This window comes from Fusarium keratoplasticum, chromosome 4 (assembly GCF_025433545.1).
Source record: "Fusarium keratoplasticum isolate Fu6.1 chromosome 4, whole genome shotgun sequence".
Taxonomy (NCBI): Eukaryota; Fungi; Ascomycota; class Sordariomycetes; order Hypocreales; family Nectriaceae; genus Fusarium; species Fusarium keratoplasticum.
Genome location: NC_070532.1, coordinates 339,252 through 365,697, shown reverse-complemented (window position 1 = coordinate 365,697; position 26,446 = coordinate 339,252). Strand labels below are relative to the sequence as shown.

At 52.7% G+C, this 26,446-nt stretch overlaps 11 protein-coding genes across 11 annotated transcripts; 7 read left to right on the top strand and 4 right to left on the bottom strand.

Moving 5' to 3' along the window:
* Positions 1-352: 352 nt before the first annotated feature.
* Positions 353-1,948, top strand: NCS57_00517800 (Cycloalkanone monooxygenase; the record flags this gene model as incomplete). Its single annotated transcript, XM_053055112.1, has 1 exon — positions 353-1,948. One exon carries the CDS (start codon positions 353-355, stop codon positions 1,946-1,948), a length of 1,596 nt encoding a protein of 531 aa, XP_052914067.1.
* Positions 1,949-2,496: 548 nt separating this feature from the next.
* On the top strand, positions 2,497-4,227 carry NCS57_00517700 (Aldedh domain-containing protein; the record flags this gene model as incomplete). Its single annotated transcript, XM_053055111.1, has 5 exons — positions 2,497-2,627; positions 2,672-2,895; positions 2,946-3,038; positions 3,094-4,023; positions 4,076-4,227. 5 exons carry the CDS (start codon positions 2,497-2,499, stop codon positions 4,225-4,227), a joined length of 1,530 nt encoding a protein of 509 aa, XP_052914066.1.
* Positions 4,228-7,789: 3,562 nt separating this feature from the next.
* On the bottom strand, positions 7,790-9,406 carry NCS57_00517600 (Succinate-semialdehyde dehydrogenase; the record flags this gene model as incomplete). The annotated part of the gene is made up of 3 exons (XM_053055110.1): positions 7,790-8,383; positions 8,439-9,040; positions 9,100-9,406. The coding sequence occupies 3 exons, from the start codon at positions 9,404-9,406 to the stop codon at positions 7,790-7,792; spliced, it is 1,503 nt and encodes a 500-aa protein (XP_052914065.1).
* A 577-nt stretch (positions 9,407-9,983) lies between these two features.
* Positions 9,984-10,364, top strand: NCS57_00517500 (Cupin-3 domain-containing protein; the record flags this gene model as incomplete). Its single annotated transcript, XM_053055109.1, has 1 exon — positions 9,984-10,364. One exon carries the CDS (start codon positions 9,984-9,986, stop codon positions 10,362-10,364), a length of 381 nt encoding a protein of 126 aa, XP_052914064.1.
* Positions 10,365-10,745: 381 nt separating this feature from the next.
* NCS57_00517400 (uncharacterized protein) lies at positions 10,746-11,898 on the bottom strand (the record flags this gene model as incomplete). The annotated part of the gene is made up of 3 exons (XM_053055108.1): positions 10,746-11,021; positions 11,085-11,814; positions 11,870-11,898. 3 exons carry the CDS (start codon positions 11,896-11,898, stop codon positions 10,746-10,748), a joined length of 1,035 nt encoding a protein of 344 aa, XP_052914063.1.
* Positions 11,899-12,548: 650 nt separating this feature from the next.
* On the top strand, positions 12,549-14,226 carry NCS57_00517300 (GMC-OxRdtase-N domain-containing protein; the record flags this gene model as incomplete). The annotated part of the gene is made up of 2 exons (XM_053055107.1): positions 12,549-12,792; positions 12,848-14,226. The coding sequence occupies 2 exons, from the start codon at positions 12,549-12,551 to the stop codon at positions 14,224-14,226; spliced, it is 1,623 nt and encodes a 540-aa protein (XP_052914062.1).
* A 193-nt stretch (positions 14,227-14,419) lies between these two features.
* NCS57_00517200 (Zn(2)-C6 fungal-type domain-containing protein) lies at positions 14,420-15,883 on the bottom strand (the record flags this gene model as incomplete). Its single annotated transcript, XM_053055106.1, has 1 exon — positions 14,420-15,883. The coding sequence occupies one exon, from the start codon at positions 15,881-15,883 to the stop codon at positions 14,420-14,422; it is 1,464 nt and encodes a 487-aa protein (XP_052914061.1).
* Positions 15,884-16,820: 937 nt separating this feature from the next.
* Positions 16,821-18,197, bottom strand: NCS57_00517100 (uncharacterized protein; the record flags this gene model as incomplete). The annotated part of the gene is made up of 1 exon (XM_053055105.1): positions 16,821-18,197. One exon carries the CDS (start codon positions 18,195-18,197, stop codon positions 16,821-16,823), a length of 1,377 nt encoding a protein of 458 aa, XP_052914060.1.
* Positions 18,198-19,208: 1,011 nt separating this feature from the next.
* NCS57_00517000 (Aldehyde dehydrogenase) lies at positions 19,209-20,967 on the top strand (the record flags this gene model as incomplete). The annotated part of the gene is made up of 5 exons (XM_053055104.1): positions 19,209-19,339; positions 19,387-19,583; positions 19,635-19,730; positions 19,799-20,728; positions 20,816-20,967. 5 exons carry the CDS (start codon positions 19,209-19,211, stop codon positions 20,965-20,967), a joined length of 1,506 nt encoding a protein of 501 aa, XP_052914059.1.
* A 2,109-nt stretch (positions 20,968-23,076) lies between these two features.
* NCS57_00516900 (Peptidase-M24 domain-containing protein) lies at positions 23,077-23,763 on the top strand (the record flags this gene model as incomplete). The annotated part of the gene is made up of 1 exon (XM_053055103.1): positions 23,077-23,763. One exon carries the CDS (start codon positions 23,077-23,079, stop codon positions 23,761-23,763), a length of 687 nt encoding a protein of 228 aa, XP_052914058.1.
* A 374-nt stretch (positions 23,764-24,137) lies between these two features.
* NCS57_00516800 (uncharacterized protein) lies at positions 24,138-25,512 on the top strand (the record flags this gene model as incomplete). The annotated part of the gene is made up of 6 exons (XM_053055102.1): positions 24,138-24,218; positions 24,270-24,612; positions 24,662-24,831; positions 24,884-25,183; positions 25,236-25,376; positions 25,432-25,512. The coding sequence occupies 6 exons, from the start codon at positions 24,138-24,140 to the stop codon at positions 25,510-25,512; spliced, it is 1,116 nt and encodes a 371-aa protein (XP_052914057.1).
* Between the last annotated feature and the right edge of the window lie 934 nt (positions 25,513-26,446).

Here is a 26,446-nt window from a genome sequence, read left to right as displayed (position 1 = left end):
ACTTGCCATTAGCCGGAGCGCCGTGGCTGCGGCGGAGGGCTCCGAAGGAGGGGAACCGCGTTGAGTAGAGAAAGAGGTTCGCGGGGAAGGGTCCGATCAAGGGTCCGATACTGGCAGGGTGTAGACTTCCTGATTGACCCGATCCATTTGTCCTGCCTTCTTCATTTGTCGCCTAAGCGAGCGATGAATGAACAATGTGCTTCCTGGCCGGCTTGATATATACCGGGTCTTCAACTCGTGCACCGTGACTCCATCACCGTGTCAACAGCCATCAGCCCTCCAATCTTGCCTCAGGCGCTCGTTCTGTCAAACAAAGCCACAGTCTCAAGGCCATCTCCAAGCGTCTGCCAAGATGGGATCCATCCCGGAAGTTCTCAACGTCGATGCCCTTGTTGTCGGGGCCGGTGTTGCTGGAATCTACTCCACCTACCGACTCTCTCGCGCCGGTCTCAATGTCCAGTGCATCGACACGGCCAGCGATGTCGGTGGCACCTGGTACTGGAATACCTATCCGGGCGCTATGAGCGACACCGAGACCTACCTCTATCGCTATTCATGGGATAAGGAGGATCTTCGTTCTTACCCGTGGTCCAACCACTACGTCTACCAGCCCGAGATCCTCCAGTATCTACGTCACGTTGTCGAGCGCCATGACCTCCGAAAGTACATACGATTCGATACTGAGATGCAAAAGGCTGTTTGGGATGAACAAAGATCAATCTGGGTCATCTCCTGCTCTGGGGATCTGGTCATCCACACCCGTTACTTGGTCAACTGTCTGGGCCTCCTTTCTAAACCCAATTATCCCGACATCAAGGGTATCTCATCCTTTGCTGGCGACCTCATCCATACGGCCAAGTGGGATCACTCTGTCGAGCTGCAAGGCAAGACAGTCGGCATCATTGGGAATGGATCCACGGGCGTTCAGGTCATGACGGCCATCGCCCCCAAAGTCAGCCGTCTTGTCTCCTTCCAGAGACACCCCCAGTACTCGGTCCCTAGCGGACAGGGTCCTATCGCTACTGGTTATCGCGACAAGATCAACCAGAATTACGACCAGATCTGGAAGGATGTCTGGGCGTCCTCCACGGCGTTTGGAGTACCGGAGACAACAAGGAAGACAATGGAGGCCACGCCCGAAGAACGTCAACAGGCTTTCCAAGAGGTCTGGGACCAAGGAAACGGCTTCCGCTTCATGTTCAGTGCCTTTGGTGATCTGACGACAAACCTCGAAGCCAACGAAGAAGCCTGCAAGTTCCTCCGCGGCAAGATCGACGAGATCGTCAAGGATCCTCACAAGGCCAAGGCCCTCAAGCCTTGTGATCTTTATGCCCGACGACCTCTTTGCGATACCGGCTACTACCAAATATTCAACCGCGACAATGTTGACATTGTCGACCTTCGGGAAACAGCCATAGAGAGGATTGCCCCGGAAGGGATTGTGACAGCCGATGGCACCTTGCACCGCCTTGATGTGCTCATCTTTGCTACGGGATTTGACGCCATTGAAGGCAACTATCTTCGCATTCAGATCACTGGACGCGACGGAAAATCGATTCAGAAGCATTGGGAAACAGGGCCCACGGCCTACGGTGCTGTGGCCTGCTCCGGGTTCCCCAACATGTTTCTTGTGTCGGGGCCGCAAGGCGCATTTGCAAACTTCCCAGTGGTCATCGAGAGTGAGGTTGACTTTATCACCGAGTGCATCCTCCACTCGGAAAAGAAGGAGTCCCATCGGGTCGAGGTCTCAGCCAAGGCCGAGCAGCAGTGGAGCGAGCTGTGCGACCAGCTTGTTGAGGGGTCGCTGTTCAAGACCACTGCAAGCTGGATCTTTGGATCTAATGTCGAGGGACGCAAGTCAAGCACCAAGTTTTACTTTGGGGGGTTGAATCGCTATCGTGAGTGGACTCGCAAGGAGGCTGCTGCTGGTTTTCCCGGGTTTTCATGAACATGTCATTGGACCGAGTTGGAGCGACGTAGCATGGGTAGACAGACAAACAAGGCCAATTTCACTTTGTTCAACGACAAGTTTGCTTCAATGGATACGTCAAGTGCTGTGGAGGTAAGCTCAAGTTACCAAAGGACTCTGCTCCAAGCTCTGCCCATGTTGTGCGCTCGCTCTTGGCCGTGACAAATGCCGGCCTGTGACGAAGAGGAAGCCTCTACTGGCGTCATCCCCTTCGGCCAGTGTCAATCAATGCCGTCTGTGGGGAAATGCTCATGCTCCGACATTACCCCTCCCTCCCTTCTTAAGCGTCGATACGATCTACCAAGATGGAAACACGCTTCCCCACCAAGTTGGTCCATGTACCTAGCCCAAGGTATTACCACTTTGGGACACATCGCGAGAGTCTCCAGCACATCGCGTCTCAATTAGTAAGTACTCCGCGTGTAGTCGGAATTAGTGACGGTTATTTATCTAAGATCTGTTAATAAGAGCATTCCTTCCCACCGACCATCTCGCAGTATCCCTTAACCTTGGTGCAGAATACAAACATGGCTTCCTCTTTGTTCACGACGCTGACAGCCCCCAACGCGCGCTCGTTCGAGCAGCCCCTGGGGCTCTTCATCAACAATGAATGGCGCGCAGCAAAGTCAGGCGACAGCATCACTGTCGTGAGCCCGATGTAAGTCATTGAATTTGCTCTCTCATTCCCACGAAATATGGCAGCCAGCTGATGCCGTCAACCCTTGTCAGAAATGAGCAAGAAATTGCCAAGGTTCACGCTGCCGGCGAACAAGATGTCGATGACGCCGTTAAGGCAGCCCGGGCAGCCTTCAAGGGCCCGTGGTCAAAGATCAGTGGCACAGAACGTGGCGAGCTGCTGAGGAAGCTGGCCGATCTGGCTGAAGAGCAGACCGACACACTGGCCACCATTGACACTTGGAACAATGGTATGTTCTTACCAGCGCGACTGGAACCAAAATCTGGCTGACCCGTACAGGAAAGCGCTTGTCTTCAGCCAAGGGTGACGTGAGCGAGCTGACCTCGGTACTCCGCTTTTACGCTGGATTCGCCGACAAGCTATACGGCCAGGGTATGTCTCCCACTGCCCACATCTCCTCCAAATACTGACCTTTTTGTCAATGTAGTCATCAACACCACAGAGAGCAAGTTCGCATATACGAGCCGAGAACCCATTGGCGTGTGCGGTCAAATCATCCCCTGGAACTACCCTCTGGGAATGGCGGCCTGGAAGCTGGCCCCGGCCCTGGCAGCCGGCAACACCATTGTCTTGAAACCAGCAGAGCAGACGCCGCTGTCTGTCTTGGTCTTTGCTACGCTTATTGAGAAGGCTGGTTTCCCTCCTGGGGTTATCAACATCGTCAACGGATTTGGCCGTACTGCCGGCGCCAGCCTGGCTGGACACGTGGGGGTAGACAAGGTAGCCTTTACAGGGTCTACCAACACTGGTCGAGAGATCATGAAGCTCGCAGCCACCAACCTCAAGGAGATAACCCTCGAGACGGGCGGAAAGTCTCCGCTTATCGTTTTTGAGGACGCCGAACTTGACAACGCCTCGAAATGGGCTCATTATGGTATCATGGCAAACCAAGGCCAGATTTGCACGGCTACGAGCAGGATTCTTGTTCACAAAAACATTTACGACAAGTTCATTGACCTCTTCACCAACCGGGTCAAGCAGACTTCCAAGGTCGGGGATCCTTTCGATGCCGGGACATTCCAAGGACCCCAGGTCAGCAAGGCTCAGTACGATCGAGTCTTGTCGTACATTGAAGAGGGTAAGCGAGAAGGCGCGACTCTTAGCTTCGGTGGTAAGCCTCACCACGGTGTCGACGGCAAGGGATTCTTTATTGAGCCTACTGTCTTCACTGACGTCAAGGACGACATGAAGATCTATCGCGAGGAGGTCTTTGGACCTCTGGTTGCCATCAGCTCCTTTTCGACCGAGGACGAAGCCATTGAGCGTGCCAATGATACGTTCTATGGCCTTGGTGCCGCCATCTTTACGGAAAACATCACACGCGCACACGAAGTTGCCAAGAGGATCGAGGCCGGAAGTGAGTTATAGCCCATCCCTCTTCCAGAGCGGGTACTGACCCCATTTAACAGTGGTTTGGATCAACAGCAGTAATGACTCTGACTTCCGAGTCCCCTTTGGGGGCGTGAAGCAGAGTGGCATTGGCAGAGAGCTGGGTGAAGCTGGCATCACGGCGTATACTACCGTCAAGGCTGTTCACGTAAATCTAAGCAATAGGCTGTGAGAGCATCGGGGCTGTGGAAGGCTCAAGACAAGTGCTTGATGAGTATGAATGGGATTCTACACTGAAGGGGAGTTGGGGCCGTCCATTGGTGCTCTGTCGCATTTATAGGCTCAAGATAGTAAAACAGAGAGACTGTTGAGGCAATGACGCCATGTGCTGTGAGTTAAATGCCAGGGAAACTTGTGGCTACACTTGACAGTTTTGTCCTCTTAAAAGGCTCAGAACCATCGGAGGTGAATGGGTGCGGTCGTGTTTGAACAGTTTAAAAATACCATGTTGGGCCTGTCCATGGTGTACTCTTGGACTTATCCTATCCAGTTCAACCTACTATAGGAACGTTACCGCCGCGTTGGAGGATTATATCATGTCACATCAAGTTTACATAAAGCTAGATCTCCCCCTTCACCTGCTTCTCATAACCTCAGTGTGGCGGTCACTCGTGGAAGCCTGTGTCTTATACGAAGGCGGGCAACCTTTGTAAAGATATGAATGTCTTGTCCCACTGCTAGAGGCTCTACTCAAACTATCTCGTCATCCAAATGCCTCAGTAAAAGGATCCCTCGCAGTTGAAGCTGGATGCCTTGCTCACATCCCCATGACCCTTGTACTTGGCCATCCTGGGATACATGCAGATGGGTCTGCTGGCCGTGTTATCTACAGAGTGAGCAATGATATGATCAGGGGCCTTGTCATTCTCCACCCAGTTTACAAGAAGCTCAAGCCACTCTTCGACAGTCGGGATGGGCGGGTTGCTACTTCCCGCAACACCTGAGGCCCTGATACAATGATCCTGACCAGGAACCAGGAAGAGCCGGTGAAAGTCATCAACCTTGTCACGACCAATCACACCGGATGACTTGTGATAGTAACTGATGGAGCTTTGAGGAGCGACACCAGGGTCGGTGAGGGCGTGGTAGGTGATCATCTTGGCGCCAGCCTTCTTTGCGGGCCGCAAATCAGGGTCGTTGGAAGCCATCTGGAAGTTCTCTGCATCGATGCGTTCAAGATCTAATATGGCTTTTGCATACTTTTCATATGACCAGGTCGCCCACGCATCGGTGCTGTTTGCGAGAGGATGGTTCCAGCTGTCGGGAGCTAGAGAGGGATCCTTGAGCAAGACGGCAAACATGTTGCCGACGATAAAGCGCTTCTGCAGAGCAAAGGCGATCAAGGTACCTCGAAGCTTTCCCCACCAGAGTTGATCACCTGCCAGCTTTGGATCGGTACCTGTTGACACGGAAGGGTCGGGAATGGAACCGTTCAAAGTCGGGCCGTACCAGATTTGGTTGATGGCCTCCAGCTGACGTTTCGTGAAGGCCCAATCCTGTGTGCAGTTGCCTCCCTCCTCGACCGATAAGAGCGAAAGGTCCTTTGTCGGATCATAGTGGTTGCTGTTGATCTTGCTAAAGTAGCCGTCGTGCTTGCCAGTGACATCAGTGTCGCCATTTTGAAGAGCCTGCTGCACCACCACCTCCAGTTGTATATCCGTGAATGCGGTTTCTTGATGCAAATGGTTGTTCATTACAATGAACGGATGGCCCAAGGATGGGAAAAGATGTCCTTGGTTGATGGAGGGGCAAGCAGAGAGGTATCCGTCATAGTCGCCGGGAAATTTCTGAATCATCTTGTACACACCACGACCCCCCGTAGAGCAGCCATAGATGTACGAGTATCGAGCAGGCTTTCCATAATAGGCCTTTGCTATAGCCTTGGACTTGACAGACAGAAGATGCGTAGCTTGCCAGTTGGCGTTCTTCCAGCCCTCCATGTTCCAAGTTCCATCATCATTGAGCAGCCATTGCATATCTTCGATGCCTCTCGGGTTGGACTGGCCCCCGTTGGTGACTCCCGACACATATCCAAGCTCCGAGGCCATCTGTGACGTGTATCGTCCCTTCCAGGTCTCAGACGATGAGGCGTTGAGTGCAACAACCTGGACATCACCCTGGAAGCCACCAGCAACGTGGCTGTAGATGCGTCCGTTCCAGGCGAGGGGGTCAGGGAACCAGATCTCAAGGCCAACGTCTGTGCCAGAGTTGGGCGAGGGTTCTTCAGGTGCGTCACTACCGTTGGTCCGTATGAAGAACTTGACCACCGTCACGCCCTGCTGGGCTCGGGGTACCCTGAGAATGGGCAGACCGTCAGAGTCTCGGGTTGGGAGAGTGAACTCGCCCGGCTCAAAGTGGCGGACTAGGAGGATACGCGCGCTGGTATCATTGCCAAAAACATCGTTGAGGGCCGAGTTCATTCGCGACTCGAAGCCGGAGCTGCAGATGGCGGCGCCCAGCAGCGAGAGTAGGGTGCCAAGCCGCAGAAGCGACGCAGGAGTGGTGACCCAGCGCATCATGATATGCCAAGAGGAAGTTGCAGAGTGGTTCGATTCCTGATTGAGTGGTGCTGAGACGTTCTGAGTTGCTGTAGAGGACGGTAGTCGAGCCTATTCTTTTGTAGTCTCTTCCTAACTGCACGCAAGGTCAGCCCCAACCCCCGCATAGACCAAGATATTGAGATGCTACATCAGGACCCCCGCTCGCTTGCCGGCTCCAGGCCATGATCGGGCCCGATTGTGTATTACCTCCCAGGTTGTCGTTGATCCGAAGCCAAGTGAACTCTATGCTAGATAGAGCAGGTATCAAGGTCCGGCGCTAGATCCGGAAGAAAGCAAAAGAACAGGGTAAGGGTTCTGGCGTTGTCGGTGGCCTGAGCTAGCTACCAAGCGGTCGTTAGATCAACGTTTGTTACGCCCGCCGCAGGGTTTGGCACGGATCTTGCTCGGTCCCTGTAGCTTCACCGAAGATACCAGCGGCACCAAGGGCCTAGTAATCACGCGGCAGTGTCTATGTGAATTCGGAGATAGAGGCCAACGTTAGCCAGCGTGACTTTAGTTGTGTTATGGCTGAATTATTTCCGTTGGGCTTTTTGGAAACTAGGTTCCCCCACCGCTTGTTTGAGCCCTTTGATCGAGTGACTTTCCACTTTGAGATGATGTGCGACATTGGCTGGGCTGGCAGTGTTCACTACCACTTGATGATTGGGTATCGTATCAGGGGCAGCCAGCTGTGGGGGACACGAGTACAGACGCCAGGTCTTGAGCAATCGAATGTGGACCTCGCGAAATGGCCGAAAGAGGAAACTCACTGACGTCAGATTTGATCTCGCAAAGCAGCACTCCAGTTACCTACTACGGTCGCAAGGGTACAGTAAGTAGGGGCCATATCTACATCAGTCTAGAACTCACTTTTATGTCACCACACAGTCAAGACTGCGTGACGCTCTAGGCTATCGATGACAGTAGAGAGACCTAATCGTGAATTAACACGGAGAACCGACCTAAAGTGAGTTCTAAACTGGTGTAGATATGGCCCCTACTTACTGTACCCTTGCGACTGTACTGTAGAAGGTACTTTGTTTTGAGAGTAATATCGTCGTTGAAAGGTCAAGCAGCCTGGTTCGCCCCCAGCTGCTAGGAAATAATATCACGACACCAACCTGACCATTGTAATTTCAGCCTCTACAGGTTGATCTGTCCAGCCTTGCCTCGGTGACATACTGTTTCGCTAAGTTACGCCTTCATGGAACCGATCGTCACCGACTTGATGACTTGGTACTCCTCCAGGCCATATTTGCTCCCTTCTCTTCCAAAACCACTCTCTTTAATCCCACCAAAAGGTGTTTCCGCTGCACTGATAGCCCCCGTATTCACCCCGATCATGCCGGCCTCTAGGGCGTTGGCCACCTGGAGAACACGGTGCAGGTCCCGGGAGAAGAAGTAGCTAGCCAAGCCGAAAGGCGTGTTGTTCGCAAGATGGATAACTTCCTCTTCATCTTTGAAGCTGAAGATTGCCGCCAATGGACCAAATGTTTCCTCGCGAGCCACTGCCATGTCGGTGGTCGCATTCTTGATGATGGTGGGTTCAAAGAAGTACCCGTTGCCAAGGCGGGAGGGGCGTCTGCCGCCAAAGACAAGCTCTCCACCGTGCTCTAGAGCATCCTGAACATGCGCAGCGACCTTTTCGACCGACGATTCGTTCACCAGGGGCCCTTGGGTGACATCTTCTTCGAGACCAAACCCTAGTTTCAGCTGACGGACCTGTTCTGTTAATCGTCTGGCAAACTCGTCGACGACCGATTCATGCACAAAGAGTCGGTTGGCACACTATTGGGGCTACATTTAGTAGAGGAAAGCCATGTTGCTGTTTCGAGGGACTTACGACACAAGTCTGGCCGGTTGCGCGAAACTTGGACTGCGTCGCGCCCTTGACAGCCAGGTCCAAGTCGGCGTCATCAAAGACGATGAAGGCTGCATTGCCGCCTAGCTCCATGCTCATCTTCTTGACAGTCTTTGCGGCAAGGGAACTCAGATGCTTGCCGACCTCTGTAGAGCCTGTGAAGCTCAGCTTCTTGATGATGTGGCTGGACGCGAGCTCCGACGCGGCAGCACGATCCTTGGTCGGGGCGACCTGTACGCATGCTGCCGGAATGCCGGCTCTTACCGCGAGCTTCGCTAGGGCTAGGGCCGTGAAGGGTGTTTCACTCGGTGGCTTGATCACAACTGAACATCCGGCTGCAAGAGCTGGCGCGACCTTTCTCGTTATCATGGCCGCAGGGAAGTTCCAAGGGGTAATGATGCCACAGACTCCGACCGGCTCCTTTATCGTAAAAACAGTTGCACCAGGCGTCGACGAGGGGATGACGTCTCCGTAAGAGCGGGTGGCTTCTTCAGCAAACCAGGAAACAAAGGAAGCCGCATATTCGACTTCGCTTCTGGCCTCTGCAATGGCCTTGCCGTTCTCGAGTGTCAGGATTGTGGCCACTTGTGAATAAGTGTTAGTGAGAATACGACATCGGGTCCTGTTCACTTGGACAGCTCACAATCTTCCTTGTTTGCAAGAATGAGCTCGTACCAAGTCCTCAGGAGTTTCCCACGCTGAGACGCGGTGGTGGAGGTGTAGAATCTCTTTTGCGCAACATTGGCACTGACTATGGCTCGCTGAATATCTTGACGGCTAAAATTTGAGCAGTCAAGTAGGATAGAGGCCGAAGCAGGTTCGAAGACGGGGAAGGTTGAGCCTGAGGGAGCGCTTTGCCAACGGCCTTCGATGAGACCTTGACATGTCAGCAGTGACGAGTCGCTCAGGGTTCGACCAAATCTCGCAAGGGAGTCGGTTGGAAGGCTCATCTTCAGGGCTTTTGAGTGGTAATGATTAAAAAGGAGGACAGAGATCTGGTCAATGGTCAAGATAGCTGAGACGGCACAATGAATTGTGGGCTGACAGCAGCTCGGTCTATTATCACATGAATTCTTCCACGCTTGGCCAGTGGGAGAGCGTGATGAAGCAATACAAATGCCAATGGAATCTTATTCATCAAGTCTTCCAATAAAAGGGCTAGTTCGAGATCTTACTAAACCGTTGGAGAGCACACTGTGCCTGCGCCAACAACGGCCGTGCCTATAACCTCCGGCTTTCCTATCCGGGACCGAGAGCGAAAACCCACTTTCTCCGCCTCGTGCCGAAGTGCCATAGTCAGTTCGCGCCCGCATCTCGGGAGATGGCCGTAACGGGGATGTCCCTTACATGTCATGTCTGACTTGTCGTCGAGACACCTGAGCTGTATTTAAAGCCGGTCTCAGGGCTTTGACTGCATGTACCCGAACCTGACCTCATTCTACACTGAAATCTTTCATCGTTTTCTTTTATCAAGAAAAGTATTCCAGCTTCGCCAGACTCAAACGCTGCACCTTGGTCACAGCTGCCATGCCCGCATCTCAAGGAAATCTGACTGGAACGTCAGACCCCAAAGCCGTCCCTCACGGACACTGGGACTCGTTCCCCGAGGAGCCATTCCCCCTTTATGACGGCACCAAGTCGATCATCTACCGCTCAGAGGATGGAAAAGTTGCCGTGGGAATGTTGCGGGAGAAAGGAAAAGACACCCTCGTCTGGCCGGTGGATGAGTTTTTGTTTGTGACGGAGGGTTCCATCGACATCGATGTCCATGGTGGGGAGAAGTTTACATTGGGCAAGGGAGACATCATGGTCATGAAGAAGGGACAGACGATTACCTTTGAGTGCAGTGAGGACTTTGCGAATGTCGCTGTCTTTATTGACTTGCAAGAAAAGGTTACTCTCGTGTGAAGGGGGAGGAATACTACACAACTGCAATAGAAGAGTCGTCACATCGCTCACCTCTGTACATTGCTAAGCGTGGTACCGTGCTGAGGATGGCCAGCTAGAGCGGGAGAGAAGTTATGAGAGGTCTAAGCATAGCCAGACACCAAACGGTAAACGCGTGCGGATCCAGAAGAAACTGTGAGAGGCACTCAAATGAGCTGATAGCTTTCCAAAATGATCACAATAGCATAGCCATGATTAGAAAGACATGATTTTACTGCGAAAAGAACCTTGAAGAGCTGGATCACAGGCTGTTGATAAGCTTCTACAACATTTTCTGTATGATTACAAAGCCACGTCTCTATTATAACCCACACCGCCAGCTGTTGCTCTCCGCCGTCCCATTTACAACTTGCCTGTCGCAGGAAGCTCGTAAAGGTACTCCTCTGTGAGGTTCACCACTTCACGAGCAAGGCCAAAGCTGTAGACGTAGCCTCCTGCATTCTGTCCGTAGGCGTGAATGACTCTCTGCCCATCAACCACCTCCTTCTCGCAGCGCACGCCGCAGATACGTCTGTCCATGGTGGCGTAGACACCCACGTGATCGTAGAGAATGGGCCAGTCTTTGGGGTCTGGAGATGGAAAGACGTCAGGCTGGTTGTTGTGGGCATTCTGGCAAATCTATAGACCACATCGGTTAGAGGGTTTCTCCAAATCAAGACACTGTTGTGTGACTAGAATTACCTTCTTTCGTTGCTCCTCAGATATAGAAAGGTCCCGGTCATTCTCAGTAAGAACACCTCCAACATAGACAGTGCCATCGAGCCGAGAAAATGCGGTCGAATAGTATCCCCTATCTCCCCGACGGATAAAGAGCCGGTCATAGGTGGGCGGGGCCTTGGCAACCACGCATTGAAGCCTCCAGGGAGTCAGGTTCTTCTCCATGACATCCTTTAGGCCCTCTGCTCCGATTCCAGACGCATTGATAAGGACATCATGGCCAAGGCCTTTGAGCTCGGCAAGTGAGTAGACTCGAGTGCGTCTAAACTTGATGCCTCGAGCCTGGAGTCTCTTGTATAGCCACGTGAGGAACTTTTGCGGCGTCAGGACAACCGTCTTGTACTTCATGCCGTAGATGGCGCCTTTGGGAAGTTCCTCTTTGCTCAAGAAGCGGAATTCGGGGATTTTGCCAGCATACCAGACATCTTCTTTGGTACCACGGTCCATGATCTCTGTCATCTCAATCTGGCGTACGCTTGACTCGGGGTTGGTCTCTGCCAACCTGAGGAGTCCCATCAGGCCTTCGAGTTGCATCTTTTGCTCCCGCGGCGACGACTGATGAACACCGACCCAGATGGCCCCTGCAAAAGGGCTAGCCCACTCCTTGGTGTCGTAGTCACCTGGGAGATGCTCGGCCACGATGGTCACGTTGTAGTTCCTGGGCAAACTGGCCGCGGCCATCATGCCGGTTACTCTGGAGTCATGGTTAGCCAGTCCTGCTGGGCTAAGGGAGATGCAATCCAACTTACCCAGCGCCCAAGATGGTGACCTTTACCATGATGAAGAGGTTTCCTTGCTGGATTCGAGTATGGAGATGATAGAATGTCTGCGTTCGGACTCTACGAAGCTGCAAACTGAGATGGTCGAAGAGCAAGTGCCATATGTAGTCTCATGCTTATTCCGGGACCCCCACTGACGATTCTTGGGGCTCTCTAGCGCTGGCAAGATCCGGGGCTGTCAATCGGCTCTCGAGGAGAAAGACAGGACCCATCTCCCGGGAGTGTTAGCTAGCGAATTGCCCGATCGGGGTTGAATGCGAGGCCAATTTAGCGGGGGGCGTCTCGTGCGTGGACCCGGAGTTCGCCAACAGTCTCGACTACCGAGGACAATTACAACCAGTAACTAATAGTAAAGGGGACTTCCAAAATAGTCAGGAATGCGAACTAGTTGAATGCGGTCACTCGCTCCAAGGATCAAGCGTCGCGGTAGGATGCCGTTGTGCCGCACGTAGTGGCCTCATAACCATGGCGGACTTGGCCGAGACAAATCCCGTGCTCATGTCACCGTGGAGAATAAAGCGGATGCAGTCTACCACGTTCTTTTAGTAACATGTCTTCTTAGTTGCGAATAGATACCAAGTCATCCGATCGAGCTTGCACACAGAAACCTGTTCCCTTCTCTGTCCTCCCGTCCCTCGTAACAGTCGCCATGACTACCGTGGAAAGCCTCAGACGCAACCAGACCGCCTTCGACTATGTCATCGTAGGAGGCGGCACGGCTGGCTGTGTTGTCGCGAGCCGACTAGCTGCAGTGCTCCCGAATGCCAGCATTTTGCTCATCGAGGGGGGCGAGAGCGACGTCGGCAAAGACAACCTCCACGATCTGAAGCTGCAGGTCAATTCTTGGGGAGGCGACCATGATTACTGCTGGAGCTCAGTTCCTCAGCCCAATGGTAAGTTCCTGATGTGAAAAAAGAGATTCTGGGTCGGCTAACACGCCGCTCACAGGCAATGGCTTCATTCAGCACTCTCGCGGCAAGATCCTCGGGGGTTGTTCCAACATCAACGGCTGCATCTCGTTCCGACCTCTCGAGTATGACATTCGAAAATGGCAGGAAGCAGGCGCTCATGGATGGACCTTTGACGAGATGGTGAGGCTCGTGGACAAGCTCCGCGTCACGGTCAATAGCATCGAGCCCAAGTACCACAATCCTGTCGACCTAGCCCTGGTGGAGGCGGCTCAAAAAGCCTTCGGCATCCCCAGGACGGGCTCGTTCAACAAAGACGTTGTGCACACGGGCAAGATTACTCCATCAGCTGGCCACTTGGCCATAGCCCACAATCCTGACAATGGCTATCGCAGCAGTGCAAGCATCGCCTACATACACCCAATTCTAAGCGGGGAGGAGAAGAGGCCCAACCTGACCATACTCACGAGCGCCTGGGTCCATCGCGTCAACTTTATCGACAATGTCGCTTCTGGGGTCAGCCTGACTCTCAAGTCAGGCCTCCCCATCACTGTCAGGTCAGACGTCGAAACCATCCTCTGCGCGGGAGCCTTCGATTCGCCCCGGTTATTGCTTCTCTCCGGCATTGGGCCACAGGACCAGCTTGAAAGCTTCGACATTCCTGTGGTCGCCCATGTCCCAGGAGTGGGCGAGAACCTGATGGATCATACAGAGACGGTCATGATGTGGGAGATGAAGGCACCCGTTCCGCCAGAGTCGGTCATTTACTCTGACGTGTGCTTCTTCCTACGTCGGGAGGCGCAGAACTCGCGGGGGGATGATGGGGACATCATGGACTCCATGTTCCACGTCTTTGGAATCGGATTCGACGATAACACGGCTCGCCATGGGTATCATGCCCCCGAGAACGCCTACTGCCTGATTCCGAATCTTCCAAGGCCGCGTTCCCGAGGCCGCATCTTCCTACAGTCATCTGACCCCAAGGTTCGCCCGGCTATCGATTTTCGGTACTTGACCGACCCCGAGGACTACGACCTGAAGACGATCCTCTTCGAGCTCCGGGCCGGTCGCAAGCTGGCTGCAACTGCCCCCTTTCGAGACCTCATCAAGCGAGAAGTTGCACCAGGCCCGGACGTCCAGACAGAGGAGCAGCTCATCGACTACGCCCGCAAAACTCATGGCACAGTATTTCACCCCTGTGGAACGGCTAAAATGGGAGACACGAGCAAGGATAGCATGGCCGTCGTTGATCCTCAGCTTCGTGTCCGTGGAGTCAAGCAGCTGCGCGTTGTGGATGCCAGTGTCTTCCCACTCATCCCATCCGTCAACCCTATGCTGACTGTCTACGCCGTTGCTGAGAAGGGCGCCGAGATGATCATCAAGGATTATTCTTCGTTCCATATCAGGCCTAGAATTTAAGCTCGCGTCCATGTTGTTGCAAATGCGATATCGCATATAAATTGAGTGTACATAGCGAGACAGAGCAGGGCCATACGTCTTGCCAACTGTTTACAATTTCCTCCAACAAAGGTCTCTCCCCACTCATGCGTGAAGAATACCTTGATTCCAATCTGCTCAGACGTCAATTGTGTGATCCATAGCTGCTCCAACCCTAAGCAAAAGTCAAGGTCCATTTCTTGGTTATCAGCAACTCCAGCCAAGTGATGGTGATGCCACAGTCATGGAGATCCCAGAGCTCTTGCAGAAGTTCGATAGCCCACATGTTGACAGCTACTCTGTTGGTTGAGTATATGGCCTTGAATCGCTCAACGGCCGCGGTGCGCAATTCGACGTCCTCTTTTGTGAGCTCAGCGGCAGCAGTGAGGAGGGGTGCTGAGTGGAAGCTGAAGCAAGGTGCGTCGACTGGCGTCTTGAATAAACGCTCCAAAGAGTCCATAACCAGCGGTCTTATCCGGGCCTGGGAGTCTTCAACCATGTCCGAGGAGTCTTCGCTCGAGGTGATGTCGTCAACCTGGAAAGGCACGCCGCAGATGTTGTACAGCATGATGAGCCCGTGGTTACGGTACCCAATACTCATGTCGACAAGGTCCTGATCATCATGTTCTGGTTCCCATGCCAAAAGTTGGCCCTCGAAAGTTGCCTCTAGGACCGGGTCCCTAGCATCGGTTTCCAGCACCTGGCGGCAATGCCGACCGAGGCATGCGATTAGATACAGAAGTTCCGAGGAGAAGCCAATCATAGGGTGGAATGAGCTGCGGGTGGCCTGGATGGCATCAAACACCTGCGCCGTGTTGAGGGGAGCGAGATCCTGGGGCGCGGCGATGAAGGCGCATGACATATCCCAGTACAGGTACCAGCCGAGCATGAACTGGACCAATGGGTCTCGTCGCTTCTCTGGGTCCTCGAGCATTTTCTCCAGCAAGCTACGGGCGGCTTGGAGGTGCTCTTTTCCATAATTGTCCGGGTGGTCCTCTGTCCACGACCATGAAACACCCTGCAGGAAAACGGTGAGTAGGGAGGCAGGCTTGAGGTTGGCAGCGTCCTGCATCTCATGTCGCAGGGCCTGGATAGCCAAGCCGCGCTCTTGTAGGCAGGTGGTAAGCTCTTTCGATTGGAAGAAGTGCTCCTGTCCTGCGCTCACGCTCTGCACAGCATGCAGCAGCGACGGAGTGGACAAGAGATGCTCGAGCAAGGGGTAGGACAGGGGGTTGTTCTCGGGGCACACAGTCATTATCCGGCTGGTCTTTTCGAGCCAGTACTGCAGAAGCTTCTTTTTGGGGTTGACAATGCCCATCCACGGCTCGGCGATAGGCCTGGTGATCATCCACGGCATCTCAACCTGCCATTTGGTGGACGGCGTAGCAGAGAGGCACACCGAACCGCGCCTTTGACAGTGACTGCAAACCGGGTATTTCTCGTCGCATTTGACCCGGCGATGTTTGCATTCTTTGCATCCAGATCTGCTTTTCGGTTTGCGAGCTGCTGCAGGGCTAAACACCTGAGCCTCATTCGGGCTGCCGCCCGTGCCGGTGCTTGTCGGTGCTGGAGGATGGTTCTTGACTCGGGACTGGAACTTGTTCTCGGAAGCGAACCGCACGCGATAAGAGGGCTTCATGGCTACTGCTGTATTTTGGCGAGAGAGGAGAGGGGGGACAATGTTGAGTCGTTCACTGAGTGGTGATGGGATTGGGGAGAGAGGAGAATCATGGTTCCCAGCTTTCACGACCCCGACGGCATGCGCTACCCCAGAAGGCAAAGGGGCGATAGGCGAGGGGAACGAGTTAACCCGAGATAGGGCGGAAGGTCACAATTGGCTGATAAGCGATGGATCTGATTGGTAAATGACGAAAGTGCTTGAATCTTGTGGTGAGCTAGGCCAAAACCCCTCTCCGCACCAAGCCATTGTGACGGGCCAGTCGCCTGACCCTTCTCCAAATACCTTCCTGGCACAGTAAGGGGGGAAGCTGTTGAGTCAGTCAAAGCCGGGGGAACCCCAAGCACTTGCAGCATTTCGCGGTGCTGCTGGGCAAAAAAATCCGGGGGAGAGCGTGGGGGAGCGGAGTGTCCATGTGCCTCCCCCGTCTGTGCTGTCGATTTCCATCGTCCCTAGCAAGGGAGGCGGGCTAATCTCCTCAAACATACAAGCCCCAGAGATGCAAGTTATGAGGACATTGCGGTTGGGGGGTAGGCCGACCTGGACTGCCGTTGGTCAAGGGCTAGAGTGTGATCTCCCCACTGCACTCTCCTTAGGAGTGGACCCAGGTGTTGTTTCTGATCCCCCCATAGTTGGGTAGGTGTTTGAAGGAGCTCATCGGACGGTTCTGCGCCAATTCTCTAACCAGAACATAGATACCCTGGTCCTGTCTCGACTTGAGCTTGGGATGAGGCAGTTCTGGAATGACTCAACGGGTATTACGGCACGAAGGGTACAATGTCCGCTGGTGGTCAGGCGACAGCAGGCGGAAAGGTGGCGCACAAAGAGGTGCCTGAAGAATTGGACTGAACACCTCGACTCTAAATCTTCGCTACTTGGTCTAGAACAGGCTACCTATCTAAAGTTTACATGACTTGTCTCCGCTACCCATCGGAGCCAGCTCAACCCCCTCCAAATCCACGTAACCGTAGACCTTCATCTTGTCCCCATCCGCCTCCAAGGCCTTCTCCCACTTCTCAGTGCTCTTCTTGAAAGCCTCGACAACCTCATCATTAGTGAGATCCATAGGACACTGATTTCTCCCGAGCTGGCGAATCTGAGTTCCCGCCACCGTCTCGGTCAGACCGTAGTCTTGATTGTTGATCTTCAAAACCACGGCTCCTGTGTTCACCCTGCCCTCCAGAATGTCCTTGGGCAAGTTGGGCTCTGCACAGAGTGGACGGGCCAGGCCAACGCCATCAACGACATCCAACGCCTTGACCATGGCGCTGACTGTGCGGAACCCTCCCGTGACAAAGACCTTGGTCTGCTTGAGCCTTGGCACAATCGATTCGGCAAACTCCAGGAAGAATGCCTCGCGCTTCTTGGTGTGCTCGTTCTTGTGTTCAAAGGCCATGTCCTCGTAAGTACCACCCGATAGCTCCACGAAATCGAATTGGCACTGATGCTCGAGGAGTTCGCAAAGCTCGGCGCACTCCTCGGGGGTGAATCCCTTCTGGTCAAACTCGACAGAGTTGAGCTTGACTCCGAGGACAAAGCCAGTGGACATGGGAATTCGTGCTCTAATCGAGGAGACAATCTCCACGATGATGCGGGCTCGGTTCGAGACTGAACCTCCGTACTCGTCGGTACGCTGGTTGGTCCGGCGAGACAGGAACTGGGAGAGCAGGTAGCCGTGAGCGCCATGGAGCTCTACTCCGTCGAAGCCGGCCTTGTAAAGGTACTCGGCCGCATGTGCAAATGCTTCCACGAGGCCCTTGATCTCCTGGTGGCTGGCAGCATGCGGCTTTGCAAACTTCATACCCCAAACCTCCTTGGTGAGATGCACAGCCGACGCTGAGACGGGATCAGAGTTCAGTCGGCTCTGAACCTGACGACCAGCATGAGAAATCTGGCCAATCATCAAACTTCCAGCGTGGTTTCCTGCATAGGCAAGACGTTTATAGGCCTCGAATCGTGGCCCTTCGAAGGGAGCGTCGGGGGGGATAATCAAGTTGCCGGGGCCCTCGATGTTTATGGGGTCGACCATCAGGTTTCCGGTTAGGATCGTACCAATGCCTCCTTCACCGAACCACTTGAAGGCATTGATAATGTCCTGAGTGGGAATTCCGCGTTTGTTGATGTCCTCGGTGTCCCAAGTGCACAGCCTTTCGGTCATAGATGCCTTCAAGAAGCGGTTCTTGGCTGTTCGCTGAGAAAAGGCCAACTTCAGAGGCCTACCCAGAGCTGACACGTCCGAGACAGGTCGGTCCTGCCCATATCGTCGCTTAGCCATAGTGAGTGCTAGGACACAGCGATCGAGGTGCGTCGGGGATGGTTGCTGGCGAGAGGAGACTCGTGAGGGAGGACGTTGGGTTGTGTCTGTTGATCAAAGAAGGCATGGAGTAAGTGATGAGGCATGGCTAAGGACCAACATGTGTGATTTTAACCTCGCTTCGGAGCAAGCATCACGAGAATCCATGTTTCCTTGTTTGTCTGATGAGCGAAGCAACATGCATCGAAAGAATTCGTCTCGGATGGCGAGAGAAGTCTCATTAGTCATGGTCGTGGGTTCCGAGCGAAAACTCGATCTAGTTAGCGCTCTCCAGCTAAGTTTCGCGTTGGACCCACTTGCCTAAATTGGTCAGAATCCGAAGGCCCAACTTTAAACCCATCTCCATTATTAATTGCCTGGCGTCATAGCGAGCGTCACGGTGGTGCTTGGGAGGACCAGTAGGACCAAGATCCTGCTTTTTCCTTTACGGTCCTTGCTTCGTTCGTGACTGTCACTCCTAGACGAGATATGTGGATGAGGGGACGATAACTCTAGAATGCTGGAAAGGTACCTCGTAGAGGCAACTACCAACTACCAACTTGCGCTATAACGTAGCTTCATATTTCTGATTTGACGAAAAGAGAAAGAAACAGTAAAGAGAAGTTTAAAGACGTAGCAAGCCCACTTAATGCTTCCCTCTGATCGGATATCGGCCTTGTCCACGGCTCAACTGTGTGTCCAAGAGAGGCCCAATACTAGTTGCCTGTTCAGGCACTATTGCGAGCGAGGCGATGAGTGCCTAATACCTGCTCCAGATCGAGACTCGTTGACCCATCCGAGGAAGCCCTGCCACTTCCGTAAGGATCCCGAGGTCCTCCACGCAATCTTGTCCTCCCATATCCCACCTCCCAAGGACCCGACAACACCCTGGGCCTCATATGAATAATCGCCCAGCCGACTTAAACCAGTTTTCAAGTTCTAATTCGCCATACCGACCTTAGAATCTTCTGAAACTGCTCACCAACAGCTGAAATGGCTGCCAATATCTTTGCGGATCTGACAACACCCAACGGGATCCGATACCGACAGCCATTAGGTCTCTTCATCAACAACGAGTTTATTGAATCCACGTCGGGTGAAACGTTTTCTACAATTGACCCCGCGTAAGAGCCTCGCAATCCCATGACTCCTGATCGCTAACAACTTGGAGCACCGAAACAGAGATTGCCCGCGTGCATGCGGCCGGTGTCAACGATGTTGAATATGCAGTACACGCCGCCCGCCAGGCCTTCGAGGGGGCCTGGTCTGATGTTGCAGGGCAGGATAGAAGCCGACTGTTGTACAAGTTGGCCGATCTCATAGACGAGAATGCGCAGGTGCTTGCTGCGATCGAGTCTTGGGACAATGGTAAAGATGGAAGCAAACCTGTGAGATGCAATAGACAACTAACATTGTCAGGCAAGCCATACTCCACGGCCCTCCTAGAAGACATCCCCGAGGTAGTTGACGTGTTTCGATACTATGCCGGCTGGGCAGACAAAAGCTACGGCCAAGGTACGCTTAGGGCTCTCTCTTGCATTCTTCAATTTGTCATGTTGCTGACTGCGTTGTGCTACGGCAAGTGATTCAGACGAGAGGGACCCAACTCAACTACACTATACCGGAACCACTCGGTGTCTGCGGACAAATTATTCCATGGAACTACCCCATCGTCATGGCCTCCTGGAAGGTAGCCCCAGCTCTTGCTGCTGGAAACACGATTGTTCTCAAGGTCTCAGAGCAAACTCCTCTATCAGCCCTCTTCCTCGCCAGCCTAGTCGCACCGGCTGGCTTCCCACCCGGTGTCATCAACATCATCAACGGCTTTGGAGCTGTTGCTGGCTCTGCTCTTGCGTCTCATTCCGACGTGGATAAGATTGCCTTTACCGGCTCTACCCAGACAGGAAAGGAGATCATGAAGTTGGCATCGTCGAACCTGAAAAGCGTCACTTTGGAGACGGGAGGGAAATCCCCTCTGATTATCTTCAACGATGCCGACTTGCATGCTGCAGTTGCTGCCGCGTATCCGGGGATAATGGCTAACGCCGGGCAGAACTGTACTGCCAACAGTCGCTTGCTGGTCCAAGAAGAGGTGTATGACCGCTTTCTTAAACTGTTCAAAGCCAAGGCAGTTTCAGACGCCAAGATTGGGGACCCTTTTGCTGAGGACACCTCCCAAGGTCCTCAGGTTACACAGGCACAGTTCGACCGCATCCTCTCCTACGTTCAGTCCGGAAAAGACGAGGGTGCCAAGCTTGTGCATGGAGGTAAAGCATACAAGAACCTGAACGGCAAAGGCTTTTACTTGGAACCAACCATTTTTACCCATGTGACGCCTCACATGCGGATCTACAGGGAGGAGATCTTCGGACCATTTGTCGTCATCTTGCCGTTCAAGTCGGAGGCTGAAGCGGTCAAGATGGCCAATGACACCGAGTTTGGACTGGCTGCGGCAGTTTTCACACGCGATATTGCCCGGGCGCATCGCATCACACGAAAGATCAAGGCTGGCAGTAAGTTGTCCCTATTTTCCAACGCCCTGAGATTATAGATGCTGACAGCAGTATAAGCCGTATGGATTAATAACAGTCAAACCGTAGATCCCCGAATTCCCTTTGGCGGTTTCAAGCAGTCGGGAATTGGCCAGGAACAGGGAGAGGCTGGTATCAAGGCGTATACCAATTATAAGACAGTGGTCGTTGATTTGGCTCCCGACACGCACAGTCAGGCTTCATTGGAACCCAGGCTGTGAAAGGCTGCTCCGACGCAAGAGCGAAACTCTGGGTCAGGATAAGAATGGAACATCTCTAAGCGTTTCTAAGCTCACTGCATGTGAATTGTGTTTCTTTGGTCGATAGACAACTTGATACAACGATCTGATCGAACAACAACGATCAAACTCTACTTTCCGACGTGAAAGCAAAATTCAAGGGTCTAGTCAGAAGCTAGAGTGACAAGAACTGGTGTCTCGAGTTCTAGTCAGAACGTCTGCGCGCAGTGTGCGAACATGGTGCTCCGTCTCATGCAGAAAAATCTTCCCAACAGTTCGTCCATGGGAAGAAAACCCATATTAGTACTACCAATAGTGAAGACAAAATAATCATCAACATCACAATGACATAAATTTCTCAGATATCGGTAAAGGGGCCGAGCTACGTCACTGGCCACATAGAATGCACCATGAACGCAGCTTAACTAGCATACCTACATGACCTTGCAGCGCCTGCAAGTTGGCGGAAGCTCCCTGACACTACCAACTCAGCCGTCAGATGACCCTCGCAGTCCAGATCAAAGAGGCAACTAGCTGGACTCATTTGCCGTCCCATCTCTAACGTGTTGTTTTGCGAGTCGTGTCTAGGCTCAACAAGGCAAGTCAAGAGGCGCGCATACGACAGGTGAAAAGCCGGAATTAGTAATAAAGATCCGGCTAGGGAAGCACATAGGCTGATTAATGGCAAATTGGCGATGGAGAAACTCTCAGAGTGTCTGGCACGATGGCAACAATAAAGGCGACACGCTGCTACCGCCGTCTCGTTGTTCCGGTATCGATAGTTCCCTGGGCTGAATTTGATACCAAAGACTCACCTGCACGCAATTCCCTCATCTACGAAGCCCCCCGACTTGCATCATCAGGTCTTGGAAAACATGGCGACTTCACGCTCGTTCACTCTGCAAGACGTGGCCAAACATGACAGCGCCCATGATCCATACATGGTGATCCGGAACAAGGTATACGACTGTACTTCTTTTCTCAAAAAGCACCCGTAAGTCGCCCATAGTACATGGGAGGATTACTGGCATATTCCTCCCCAGCCCAGTGATAATCATTAACAACGAGGCTATAGCGGAGGAGAAGAGGTACTGTTGGAGGTTGCAGGGACGGACGCGACCGAGGCGTACGATGAAGTCGGCCACAGCGAGGATGCGGATGATATCCTGAGAGAACTGTATTTGGGAGATGTAGTGGCCCAAGTAAGTGCTCTTCCATCTGAAGAAAAAGGGGGATAATGACTTTGTTCCGCTGACCATTCTTCAGGCGACATTATCGCATACATGCTCCACAAGCAGAACGCCATGCTCACAATTTCCTTCCAGCGTCTTCATTATTACCGCGGGAGTAGTGGCGCTCATTGCTTGTTTGCTAGGATATTTAAGACTAAGAAGAATGTAACCCTTAGATGTTAGTTCAGGTTAAAAGTCTTTTCTATACGTGTTGTCTCAAAGGCCAAGTACAAACTGTGTCGGGTCTAGGTTATGTGCATCCCATTGTTTGCCGTTAAGGATGGTGGAGCCTGGCAGAAGAATTGCTAGGGCCTGCTAGTAGTAACCTTTTTTGCCGCGGTAATTTCGCATCTTCTTAGGTACTCCCTAGCAGCTTAGGTTCCCCACTTTATTTTCGGTCCTCGCCCTTAGCAATGGATTCCAGGGTGATCAACTTGGCTCACATCAAGCGTATTGAGTGACCTCAGGTCTCACAGGTCCTTCTACAGTAGCAAAGAGTGAAAATATTAGGCAATTCTGCACTGCGCTTTCGTAAACAAAACATCACATCTTACTGTCACTGGTTGATTGGAAACTTCCTTGGGGCTTTGTGGTCAAGGTTTTAGCAGAGATTTCTATCCAAGTATCAGAGCATAAAAGAATACAATCAAGTAATTGCCTGTTTGAGATACCTCGCGAGACTCCGCATTTGTAATGCCTAGCATACCTACCCACTTGAGAAAGCTTAGAAATCAGTGATGAGTTGACCCATCGTAATGATGAAGGTAGACACAGGAAATGATATAAGACAATGCGTGCTTGGTAGCTTGGAAGAGTCCATACGCCGAGCAACCTCAACTTTTCGTTTTCAACATCAACCATGGTATACGACAGCAGTGAGCGGGCCGTGCAGCTTCTCGCGGCACAGGCGAAGGCTCTTGAAATGTTTGACGAGATCGAACGAGACCTTATTCGACCCGGAATCAGCGAAAAAGCACTCAACGGCGAGATTTACCAGCTTGGCGCGACACGGTACGGCATTGAAACCCACTGGCACAAGCGACTTGTCAGGAGCGGACCCAATGCGCTCCAGCCTTTCCAAGAGAACCCCCCTGACCGCGTCATTGGCGAGGATGATATCCTTGTGGTAGATCTTGGCCCGGTCTTTGAATCATGGGAGGCTGATTTCGGGAGAACCTATGTTCTTGGAAACGACCCTCATAAGAAGAAGATCCGAGATGCTCTTGAGCCTATCTGGAACAAAGTGAGAGGCCAGTTCTTGGAAAATCCCGACATGACAGGCGAGGAGCTCTACGATATCGCTGTTCGGACTGCGGAGGAAGACGGGTGGTCATTTGGCGCAGACCTGGCTGGTCACCTCGTTGGATCCTTTCCCCATGAGCGTATTCCTCGCGACAAGACGACGCTCTACATACTCAAGGGGAATAAGGTACCCATGAGCACCCTGGGCAAGGATGGGAAGAAGAGGCATTGGATTTTGGAGATCCATTTGCGAGATCACGAACGAGGACTGGCAGCATTCTACGAGCAGCTCTTGACTGCCTGATGGGAAGGACACGGCAGCTAGGATACTCTACTGAGAATGAATCAAAGAAAGATGTTTGAATGAGTTGATGGTCATCGATTGCCACGATTGGTCCATGTTGCGTCAAGCCATCAAATCCCCTGTCACCCCCACCAGCGACTCCTTCCTAATTGGGACCGGGTGCGAGGCTACAAGGATGTAAATTTAGCGGCTGAAGCTGATTGGATGTGGCTTTCGCGGATGGACAAATCTTAGCACGACTGTCACGACAGGCTCCTGAGCGTCTCTCGTCTCTGGGGAGCGCCAATGGGTGTTTGTTGTTGTGGCTTTTTTAGTTTGTTCTGAATTCTCCCAGTCTTCAATTAACTACTTTTTCTTATTGATGGAAGGGCATCATGCCTGCGCACAAGCGAAAGTTGTCCCTTAACCCCAAGCCTCAACCCCATCGTCTTCGATCATCGAGTCGGTCAAGAAAGGTCCGTTACGCCATTGACAGCGAAAGCGATAGCGAGAAGAACCATTGACAGGCTCCGAGCGATTCTTGGACTAGATCAAGGCATGGTCAGCAAAACGCCAATGCGGATGAATCAGGAGATGAGTATGTCGACGAGTCCGAGGAGAATGACGACGAGGACGCAGACAACGAAAACGACCGAGACGGCGACAATGACGACTCAACACAAGACGTACTCAAGAACCACGAATCGGACGGAGAGACTGACGAAGACGAGCCGCCGAGATTAACCATTATCCCCCTCGAGCGAATGAGAGACGCCGGTGACATCAAATACGTTGATTTTAGGATTCATCCAAACAGTCTGGTATTCTTGGAAGATTTGAAGGAAAACAATAATAGAGCGTGGTTGAAAGGTAACAAAGGTATCACAGGCTGTCGGATCGTGGTGCTGACACTCTGGAGCCCACGATGGGGAGTTCCGTCGAGCATTCAAGAACTGGGAGACGTTTGTGGAGCGTACAACGTCTTCAGTTATGTCTATTGACGATACTATACCCGAGCTTCCTGCCAAGGACGTCATGTTTCGCATCTACAGAGATTTGCGTTTCAGCCCTGACAAGAAGCCATACAAGGTAGCGATCGCAACCCTTTTCCACGGTGATCCTATGAGGCTCAAGGTTTCAGGCACACTTTTCAGCCGCATGGTCTCGTACGGGACGAAAAGGGACATACGCACACTATTATATACATTTCGAACCTGGCGCGTCTTTCATTGCCGGCGGCATCTTTGCACCCAACGCCCAGCAGCTTCGAAGCGTTCGGGCGAGCATCGACGAGAGACCCAGGCGATGGCGTCGAATATTAAATGACCGCAACCTCAAGGAGTCGTTTATGCCTAGCTTAAAGACAGGGTCTAGGGAGGATGAGGCGCTCAAGTACTTTGCCCGCGAGAACAAGGAGTCTGCTCTGAAGACGAAGCCAAAAGTGGGCAGTACGTCGTCGAGTAACGGATCTAGTAGCTGACTTGGAGAGTCAGGGATTTATTGCTAACCACCGGGACATTGAACTCTTGAAGCTGAGAAAGTTTACTTTGAGTAAGAAGATCCAGGATGACTTGCTGCTCGCCGATAATACACAGGAAAAGGTCACAGAGATTCTAAGACCCTTGGTCGGATTTGTAAGTTGACTGATCACAGCCTTGCAACGCTCTAGTTCATCGCTGATGCGTGTAGATTACCTTCCTCAACAGCATAGTCATGCCGGATGGGGACTCGAGTAGTTCTGAGAGTGATGACTCCGGGGGGGACGATTAGAGTTTGGTACATGAGGATGTGGATTGCAGGACAGGGCCCTGATCAGGGGTCATTCCAAGGAGTTACTTCCGTAAAGGGTTACCGGAGGCCGTGCCTATGAAATCGTGAAGCCTATCAATAATGATTGTGGAGATCGTGAGCTGTATTGTATCATTCATGCCGCAATGACTCATTCATAAACTTTGGGTCGTGCATCTTGATTCCTCATGCCCAAGTACCGGGGCCCCTACGAACTGCCGTATTGAAACAGTACTAAGTCTTCACTGCCTGGCTCGAACAAGCCCCTTCGTCTTATAAAAGGCCTGTCAGCCGGTCTGACTTGCACCACCACAGCACCCCCTTGAACAACCAACTACGCCGACATGATGGCTCACTTTAACCCCAACGACCTGTCCCGCTTTGACAACTTCCACATCCTCGAGACCAGTTACAAGACCGTCTCGGATCACAAGATTGCCTGTCATGTACTCATCCCCGAGGCCCTCTTCGAGCGTGCCAAGCAGGGTCCAGCAGATCCCCGACCGATCCTATTTCGAATCCATGGAGGTGGTTTTATCACTGGCTCTAGCCTTTTCCCCGACTTCTTTGCCCCATGGCACCTTGAACTTGCGTCTCGACACGATGCCGTAATTGTGAGCTGCGACCATAGGCTTGCTCCCGAGGCGAGCATCCACGACATCATCGAGGACATCAACGATTTCTTCAGTTGGACACGTACCGACCTCCCAGGCTTTATTAGAAATAAGGCAAACGTCAATGTTGATACCGCGCGCATCATGACGGCCGGAGATAGCGCCGGCGGGTATCTCAGTCTCCTCGTCGGCCTCGACCATTCCAACGACATCCGAGCTGTGACGGCCTCTTACCCCCTCGTCGATACCAAGAGCCAACACTTCACCGAGTTGTACGAGAAGCCAATGTTTGGGAGCCCCCA